Genomic DNA, 10,000 nt, shown 5'->3' on the forward strand with positions numbered 1-10,000 from the left:
CTCAGACACCAGGGAGAGTACGGGGAGTTCCACCATGTCCTGATGCTGCATAATGAATGATTCTACAGGTATTTCCTGCTGTCACTGGGGGACACATTTGTTTGGGCTGCAACCATGACAATGGAGCTCGGATTGAATAGGCCTTTAGTCTTACAAAGGTACTATAAATACTCCCCATGAAATCTGCATTAATGTGGAGGGGGTTGCTGACATAATGCTGGCTCAACGTCATGCTGTCTGTTAGCCATCAACGATGGATGATATAGAAAATCTATATAAAATCTACATTTTAGAAAAATTATTTACATCATGACACAAAGTTTATTGTCAGTTTATATGTTTGTATGTAACGAATAAAACAATGCAAAGTAAAAAAAAATCATTCAGAATAACTAAAGCAATATTTATCATTCCAACCACAAAAACACTTCAAATCAAATTCTGCTCTGTTCCACTTTTAACAGTGAACCCAGTTCATAGTTCAGGTCAGTTCAGCCGTTCTGTAAGCAGTTAAACTCAATGTTTAAGACGATTTAGACCAAAACTAAAAAAATGTATTTGGAGCACATGTTGTATCCTGTCAAGCTGAAGGAGAGTCTGAAAGAAATAATCACACTAAAACTGTAGTTCTGCTATAATCTCATAAATAGAAATAAAATATGGAACTTCAGTGTCATCCACAGACTGATCTGTGTGTTTATTTAAATTCCCTATTCTGTTTTGAAATAGAACCATTTTAAAATGTTACTGTGAAGATGATCTTTTGAAAATAACAAATTGGGTTTTCATTAATTATTAAAAATTTCACTAAATTGTCAACATTTTATTTATTTATTTTGTTTGTTTGTTTAGGCATAGTATCACAGTAGTTAAAAAAGACAACCGAACGTGTGTGTTAGCAACCGTTAAAAACCTGTAATATTAGCATTGTTTCTTGGCATTCATTAGCACTTTGAGTTTTGACTGGAATTCTATAACGAGTGCAGCAGAGTGTGTTGAATCAGTGAGATGTGTTTGTAGTTGTTAAAGGATGGTACATATGGTACATTTATACTCACCCTCAGTCTGATTTAAGCACTCCATCAGATTACTAACATAGGTTTTGAAGTCCTCCTGAGCCCTCCCTACATTATTTGTCTCTCTGTTCCAGAAATCTTCACCCTTATTCTTCTCCATCCACTCTGTCTTTGGGATCATCTTCCTGATGTTACTGTCATAGTACTCAGTCTGCACTTCATCCACCAGACCCACCACAGTGAACTCTGGGAAATTAATTCCTGAGACTCCAGTGTAGAAGTAGCGCAGAGAGTGGGAAGCTGAAGAAGATGAGAAAAATAACCACTGAAATCAATAAACAGAAACGAGTTGTAACATTTTTGCTGTGACCTTTCTGTATGTTGTAGTCTTCATCTCTACACCAGTAATATCTATATTATATAGATCCACATTTATGTATACCTTGATTATATTTAAGCAATTGCAGACAGATTTTTGCAACATTTGTCCTGCTTTTTAATAAAAACCTAATCAAACCCGCCTTACCCTATTGAGTAAGTTAACCTAACAGTTATTTTTAAATCAGACTTAATTGGCTTATATTACACAAACTTTTCATTCCTGCAATAAGTGGGATTTCTCAATGCTTCTGGACAGGGCTGCATCAAATACTCAAAACGTTACAAAATGGAAAGGCCATTTGAATAACCAAAATATTTGCTAGATATTTGCTGTTCTGTTCTGAAAGTTCAATTGATTGTAAACAGTTTGGCATGTTCGTTTACAATCAGTTTGTTCTCAATCATTTGAAGGTGTAGAAGAAAACGCAAGTCTTATTTCATTTGCTCATTGTTTACTCACAATTCCACTCATACCAGTGCAAGACTGACTAACGTCAATACCTTACTAGAGTTGCTGCTGTCTGTTGAAGGATGGAAATCAGTCATTTTTTACTCATAAAGTGTACCTACATAGTAGGCTTATCAAATAAAATGGCAAGTGAGTGCAAAAGGTAGGCACGTTTAATAAACTCAGTGTAGCAAAGACATTAAATCTAAAATCACTTGCAGCCCCATCCATTGTTGATTTCAATGTTGCAAAATGTTACTGAAATTGGAATAGGAAAAAATTTAGGATAGGTATTGCACTAATTCCAAAATTCAAAGGCTGTGCATCATTGGTACCTCCTAGCTGCACCATTCAGTGTTGTCTGTGATCTGCTTTAAATGCCGTGGCAATTAAAATAGAAAAAAAAAAGAAAGAATAAAAATAGATATTGAATTAAAATCTAAATCTGAAGTCTGTGTATCATCGCTGCCACCTAGCCGCAACATTCACCATCTATTTTAGTGTTATATGTAATTTGATTAAAATGCTATTGAAATTTTGAAATGTAGAAACTGCAAAGTAAAATAGTAAAAAAAAAGTGCTATATACACTGGCATGTCAAAAGTCATGGGACAGGAACTAGTATTGTGTAGGACCCTCTCTAGCCTGGTGAAGTGAAGCAACTCAATGTGGCATCGATTGGACAGAAGACGTCTGGATGGATGTTGAGCCATGCTGTCCGGATAGCCACTCACAGCACTGTGGTGTTTGCAGGTGCAGGATCTCTGGTGTGAATCCTCTCACCACATCCCATTACCCCTTGTGTGGTGTTGGTGTGTTTGTTACTCAGTGGTCTGGTGGACCCACCACATTATTGTTTCTTAAATCAATACAGCCATAACAATTTATGCAAAAATAACAAATGTTTAAAATATTACAAGTGTCCGCCTTTAGCAGCTGTAGCCAGTCAGCAGTGTGTATATATTGTGTGGGCTTGTGTGTGTGTGTGTGTGTGTGTGTGTGTGTGTGTGTGTGTGTGGTCTACTGGGAGCAGTGCTGGTTGTACAGTCTCACAGCAGCAGGAAGGAAGGACCTGCGGTAGCGCTCCTTCACACACTTGGGGTGAAGGAGCCGGTCACTGAAGGAACTGCCCAGTGCTGCCAGAGTCTCACGCATGGGGTGGGAGTAGTTCTCCAGCATGGATGCCAGCTTGTTCAGGATCCTCCTTTCTCCCACCGCCTGCACTGGGTCTAGAGGAGTTCCCAAGACCGAGCCGGCCCTCCTGATCAGTTTGTCCAGTTTCTTCCTGTCTGCAGTGGAGATATATATATATATAAGCTTTAGAAAATAAAATGCTGATGTGTAATATTGGTGGATTTGGTGTGGAAAATTATGTCATCTGAATTCACAAATCATGACTAGCAAAACGCACCAGTGTTTGCAGATGTACATCACTGCATTCTGGATTTATAGCCGATAGATATCCGAATTGCTAACCACAAGCCAACTTTACTGCAGTCAAGGAATGGGCTACGCAACCACTGCTACCTAGTCTGCTGCTAGCTAATGTTCACTTCCTTAAAAAACAAGCTGGATGAGCTGAGAACTAGAATTACAACCAACATAACGTCAGAAAATGCTGTGCTCTTATTCTCAAGGAGACCTGGCTCTCAGACAGCTTGACAGACTCGGTGATCCAGCTCCAAATGCACTCTGTTCCCCACACAACAGCTTCTGGAAAGAACGGATGCAGCGGTTTGTATGTGAACAAAAGGTGGCGTTCAAACTATTTAAAAACACTGTTCGGCTGATATAGAACTGTTGACAGCAAAATGCAGACACTTTTCTCTATTGAGGGAGTTCAGTACAGTGTTTATACTGGCCGTTTATATTCTGCCACGAACTCTGCAAGCGAACTTTGTGATGCCTTTGGGGCTGCTACATGACATTATCAACAAAAAAAGAGAATGCACACCTACATGCTGTGTTCATTATAGCTAGCAATTTCAACAACTGCAAGACTCATCAGCGTGAGTTTCCAGACATGGGTGAGTAACATCTTTGACCAAGTCTACAGCAAGGCTGTGCGCTTCAGACAGTCCCACCACATCTCTGTGTTCCCGTATCCATTGTACAGACAGCTCCTTAAACAAGTACGTCCTATGTAGATCTATCAAAGAGGCCAAAAGACAAATTGAACCTAAAAGGATACTCCAGGGGGATACCACCGCAAACTCCCGGTGCTTGTGGTAAGATCGTACTCCAGTGTACAAAATAAAATTACTTGGGGGCACTTAACATCATCAGGGACAGTACACATTCCCAACACAGGCTCCTCACATTCCGCCATCAGGCAGACACTGTGTGAAGTCCAGGACAATAAGACTGACAAACAGTCGCTGTCTACAGACCATCAGGCTGGTGAATGACTCTTTGTAACTGATTAAACTCTGGCTGGTCTGACACACAGACATTATTTAACTGAATGCTACTGAACTCTATAACATGCATACATTTGTTGCTGTCTTCTGTCTCTAGCTCTTTTTTTGGTGACCAGAGGACTAGCAAAGCAAGAATTGTATTGTATAGTGTAACTGCCTATTTTACTGTGCATATGATAATAAAACTCTTGAATCCTGAATCTTGAAATAAATGAAAATGATAAAGTATGGCCAACCATGAACAGAATGGAAAACAAAGTCAAATATCACTATCAACACAACCAAGTTCAAACATGAGCTTTTCCACCAATATGGAAACCCTGTAAGTCTGCTTGGGTTCAAAAACGCTGATCAGGATCACAAGTCACGAGGAACTGAACTCTTTAGTTTGATTTCAGAACTGAAAGCACTGCCTCCTGTGCTTTCACTATATTATTGTCAAGCATAGGTGCTGCTGGAAGGACATCATTACCTGGCTAGGAACTAATAAAATGCTTTAAACCAGGCTAAAAACAAGTATTTGCTGGCTGTGATATTTGGGCCCTCAGATGGTACTGCATTAAAAACAGACATTATTCTATAGTGGAGATCACTGCATGGGATCAGAAACACTTCTGAAAATTTACTGTGAAAACACTACTGAAAAATAACTACTAACGCAAAGAAGAAACCAAATATAAACAGGATCCAGAAATGCTGCCACCTTCTCTGGGCCTGAGCTCATTTAAAATGGGCTGAGGGGAAGTGGAAAGTGCCCTGTGGTCTGATGGAACAACATTTGAAATTCTATTTGGAAATCATGGACACTGTCCTCCAAACTAAAGCCCACTTAACTTGTTATCAGTGCACTGTTCAAAAGCCAGTATTCATGATGGTATAGGGGTCCATTAGTGCACATGGCATGGGTGATGTACACATCTGTGAAGGAACCATTAAAGCTAAATGATTCACTATATTGCCAAAAGTATTCGCTCACCTGGCATCACATGCATATGAAATTGAGTGACATCCCATTCTTAATCCATAGGGTTTATTTTGAAGTTGGCCCACCCTTTGCAGCTATAACAGCTTCAGCTCTTCTGGGAAAGCATTCCACAAGGTTTAGTGTGTCTATAGGAATTTTTGACCATTCTTTCAGAAGTGCTTTTGTGAGGTCAGACACTGATGTTGGACGAGAAGGCCTGGCTCACAGGTCAGGACTCGCTCATCCATGTCTTTATGGACCTTGCTTTGTGCACTGGTGCGCAGTCATGTTGGAACATGAAGGGGCCCTCTCCAAACTGTTCCCATAAAGTTGGGAGCATGAAATTGTCCAAAATCTCTTGGTCCTGAAGCTTTAAGAGCTACTTTCACTGGAACTAAGGGGCCGTGCCCAACTCCTGAAAAGCCATGGAAACCCATTCCATGAAGCTCTCTACGCTGTTCTTGAGCTGATCTGAAGGCCACATGAAGTTTGGAGGTCTGTAGCGATTGACTCTGCAGAAAGTCGGTGACCTCTGTGCACTATGCCCCTCAGCATCCGCTGACCCTGCTCTGTCATTTTACGTGGCCGACCACTTCAAGGCTGAGTTGCTGTCGTTCCCAATCGCTTCCACTGTGTTATAATCCCACTGACAGTTGACTGTGGAATATTTAGTAGTGAGGAAATTTCCAGACTGGTCTTGCTGCACAGGTGGCGTCCGATCACGGCACCACGCTGGAATTCACTGAGCTCCTGAGAGCGACCCATTCTTTCACTAATGTCTGTAGAAGCAGTCTGCAGGCCTAGGGGCTCGGCTTTATAGACCTGTGGCCATGTAAGTGACTGGAACACCTGAATTCAATGATTTGGATGGGTGAGAGAAAACTTTTGGAAATATAGTGTATATGCAGTTTTTGGAGCAACATATGTTGCCAACCAGACGTCTTTTTCAGGGAAGGTCTTGATTATGTCAGCAAAACAATGTCAAACCACATTCAACATGTAATACAAAAGCACTTCTCTGTATTACAAGAGTCTGGGTGCTAAACTGACCTGCCTGCATTCCAGATCTGTCACCCACTGAGAACATTTAGTACATTATTAAATGAAAAATATGACAAAGTAGACCCTGAACTGTTGAGTAGTTGAAATTCTGTATCAAATAAGAATGGAAAACATTTCATTTTCAAAACTAGAGCAGTGTCTCCTCAGTTCCCAAATGCATGAAATTCCAAATGGGCATACATTTAAAAAAAAAAAAAAAAGATTTCTCAGTTTCAACATCAGTTTGATTCATTATCTTTGCACTGTTTTCTTAATTAAGTATAGAGTTTAAATGATTTGCACATCATTGCATTTTGTGTTCATCTACATTTTGAAACAGCATCCCAACTTTTTTGGAAATGAGGTGGTACTTTTTAAGAGAGAAATACAAACAATGCAAAAAGCCTATTCTGAAAAATGCATAAAAAAGAATCAGAGAATTTGTTAATTCTCTTAAACTTTTATTTAACTGACCAAACAGAAAATATTTCCAATGTCTTTACTTCACTGTATCTTATAAATATAAAAATGTTGGGTTTGATGTCTGCAACACACAAAAAGTTGTGACAGGCATTTTTACCACTGTGTTACATCACCTTTCTATTTTTATTACACTTTGTAATCATTTGGGAACTGAAGATACTTTACGGAATCTTTGCCCTTTCATGCTCGGCACAAAACTTCAGCTGCTCAACCATCCATGGTTGTTGTTGTTTGATTCTCCTCATCATGATGTGCCATATATGCAGGGATTTCACTATATAGATAAGCAGGTGTTTCACTGTACAGATCATATTTAATATCAGACTGAGATCAGACTCGCCTGCTGATGTTAGATGAACACTAACTGAGAGGAGAAGCAGGGATTTCACTATATAGATAAGCAGGTGTTTCACTGTACAGATCATATTTAATATCAGACTGAGATCAGACTCACCTGCTGATGTTAGATGAACACTAACTGAGAGGAGAAGCAGGGATTTCACTATATAGATAAGCAGGTGTTTCACTGTACAGATCATCTTTAATATCAGACTGAGATCAGACTCACCTGCTGATGTTAGATGAACACTAACTGAGAGGAGAAGCAGGGATTTCACTATATAGATAAGCAGGTGTTTCACTGTACAGATCATCTTTAATATCAGACTGAGATCAGACTCACCTGCTGATGTTAGATGAACACTAACTGAGAGGAGAAGCAGGGATTTCACTATATAGATAAGCAGGTGTTTCACTGTACAGATCATATTTAATATCAGACTGAGATCAGACTCACCTGCTGATGTTAGATGAACACTAACTGAGAGGAGAAGCAGGGATTTCACTATATAGATAAGCAGGTGTTTCACTGTACAGATCATATTTAATATCAGACTGAGATCAGACTCACCTGCTGATGTTAGATGAACACTAACTGAGAGGAGAAGCAGGGATTTCACTATATAGATAAGCAGGTGTTTCACTGTATAGATCATATTTAATATCAGACTGAGATCAGACTCACCTGCTGATGTTAGATGAACACTAACTGAGAGGAGAAGCAGGGATTTCAGCATACAGTGCTCCATTTTCAGCAGAGCAGCATTTAGTTGTTTTTCCATTTAGTGCTTCCTTCACTGAGAGCTCAGCTGCAGCTGCTGCCCATTTCATTTAAAAGCATCCATCCAATCAGAATTAAGGAAACAGTGCATCATCATATGTTGCTGGGATCAAACTTTCCAGGGTGATTTCCAAACAGAAAGTAAAATATTACGTCACGCTTCATGTGATTCTCCACTGCCACTGACCACATGCTGTCAGTGTCTCTGACTGGCTGAGCTTCTTTAATGTAAGTGGTATAAACCAGTACAGCAGTCCATTCACTGTTATCTCCCAAAGCCCACTGGGATGAAGTGAATAACACTCCCTGCTGCCATCTAGAGTCCAGAATGGGTACAACACCCTCATATAGACACATATTTATAAATAAGAAGTGAATAAAAAAGTGAATAAAATAAAATAAGAGAGATAAGTCTGTGAAGTATCGTAAGCTATGCTTATGTGCAATCATTGTTCATAAGCTGCAATGTAGTGAGGGAAAAAAACGTTCTTTAACCCTCATTAGGCTTTGTAGGCAATGGAGACATGTCCTACTTGAAGCCCCTGGTCATTGCCGGTCCCAGGAACATGAGTGGCTCCCCTGCAATGCATGTAGTAAAAAAAAAGGACTTACAGCTTTATTGTATGTCAGTATAATTTAATATATATATATATATATATATATATATATATATATATATATATATCAATGTTTTCTGTTTCAAATGTAAATACATTCACATTGGAACTGTTTGTACATAACATGTACCACATTCACAGCATATTTGGAACACATGTTGTTTAAATGAAGTTCTGACAATTTTAATCTTTTTTTCCCTCTCATAGGGCACCAATGCTAAACTCATCACTCACAAACAAGTCCACTAGATCATTAGAGCAGATTATTAGCTTGATCATCTGCTCAATATCAGTGACTATTAGTGATGAAGGGACGTCTGGCAGAATACAATTTTTTTAGAAGTACAAGTAAACATTAAAACGGCTTTAAATGGTTTTCTTCAGGCTAATTTGATGCATTTAGATCCTTTCACCTCTTTTTTTCACTTTAAAGCATATGATTTGTTATGATAGTGTTATTCCATTCACAGACTCATTCTACAATCATGTGGAAAGCCTTCTCAGAAGATATAGCTGCTAATGGGGGCAACTCCATATGAACATCTATGGTTATGGAATGGAAGATCTAATAAAGTCATGTAGATGTGATAGTCAGGTGCCCACATACGTTTGGCCATACAGTGTATTTCATTGATACCAGTATCAGTATTGATGCATCTCTACTTCTTATAGAGCAAATATTTTAACATTGTCACTGACTAAACAGCTGACAGAGCTTTGTGATTTAATGATTGTATCTGGCTCTATTTTTTATGAAAGAATGGATCATCCATCCATCCATCCATTCATTTTCTAAGCTGCTTCTCTGTCAGGGTCACGGGGGGGAGCTGGAGCCTATCCCAGCAGTCTTTGGGCGAAAGGTGATCATCTATTATTAATAATATAATTAATATATATTAGTTATAATATTAATCACTGTGTCACCTGAAATGAGCCACAGCCCCACATCAACTGTGGTTCAGTTCAGTGAAAAGATTACAGTGAAGAGCAAAATGAATTCCAGAAGTTGCCACTTGTTAAAAATGTTTAGAGAGTTTGTACTAAAGGACGTCCAGTCTGAAGCTGAGTCTATTACAGTGCAGTGGTCAGTTTCAGACTGGTTCATGGGGCAAGTTTAGGGATATACAAACGAGATATATCTAATTCACCAAACATCAAAATGTAAGATAGTTTCAAGATAATACAGCATAAAAGTCTGACACTGCTTCTATTACACTTTCCTAGTGGTCATCGTACCAACAGCATGAATTAAGCAAAAATAGAAAAACTGAAGCATAAAGCCAAGAAATAGTTCCCCAATGAAACGTTTTGACTGATCTCTTCACTCAGAACCGATTCAGTATCATTCATCACCTGCTTCACCATCTCTGTCCTAGAAATACAAACACAACATGACCATTATTGTACAAAGTATTATATTATTATTATTACTATTATTATTATTTTATAACCTCCTAGCAAAGACTGTACAAGTTAGTGGACAATGTTTTGATTAAACAAATAAACAACA

At 38.9% G+C, this 10,000-nt stretch overlaps 1 protein-coding gene and 1 pseudogene across 1 annotated transcript in view; both read right to left on the reverse strand.

The window, feature by feature from the left end:
• Positions 1 to 4,174, reverse strand: part of LOC108440721 — a 38,757-nt pseudogene extending 34,583 nt beyond the window's left edge.
• A 4,483-nt stretch (positions 4,175 to 8,657) lies between these two features.
• Positions 8,658 to 10,000, reverse strand: part of LOC108414235 (BOLA class I histocompatibility antigen, alpha chain BL3-6-like) — a 21,404-nt gene continuing 20,061 nt past the window's right edge. The window contains exon 6 of the mRNA XM_037531352.1: positions 8,658 to 9,862. Within this exon, the coding sequence (XP_037387249.1) occupies positions 9,849 to 9,862 (14 nt within the window). The 3' untranslated portion in view covers positions 8,658 to 9,848. The remainder of the gene's footprint in view (positions 9,863 to 10,000) is intronic.

Source organism: Pygocentrus nattereri, chromosome 20, assembly GCF_015220715.1.
Source record: "Pygocentrus nattereri isolate fPygNat1 chromosome 20, fPygNat1.pri, whole genome shotgun sequence".
NCBI classification, from domain to species: Eukaryota; Metazoa; Chordata; class Actinopteri; order Characiformes; family Serrasalmidae; genus Pygocentrus; species Pygocentrus nattereri.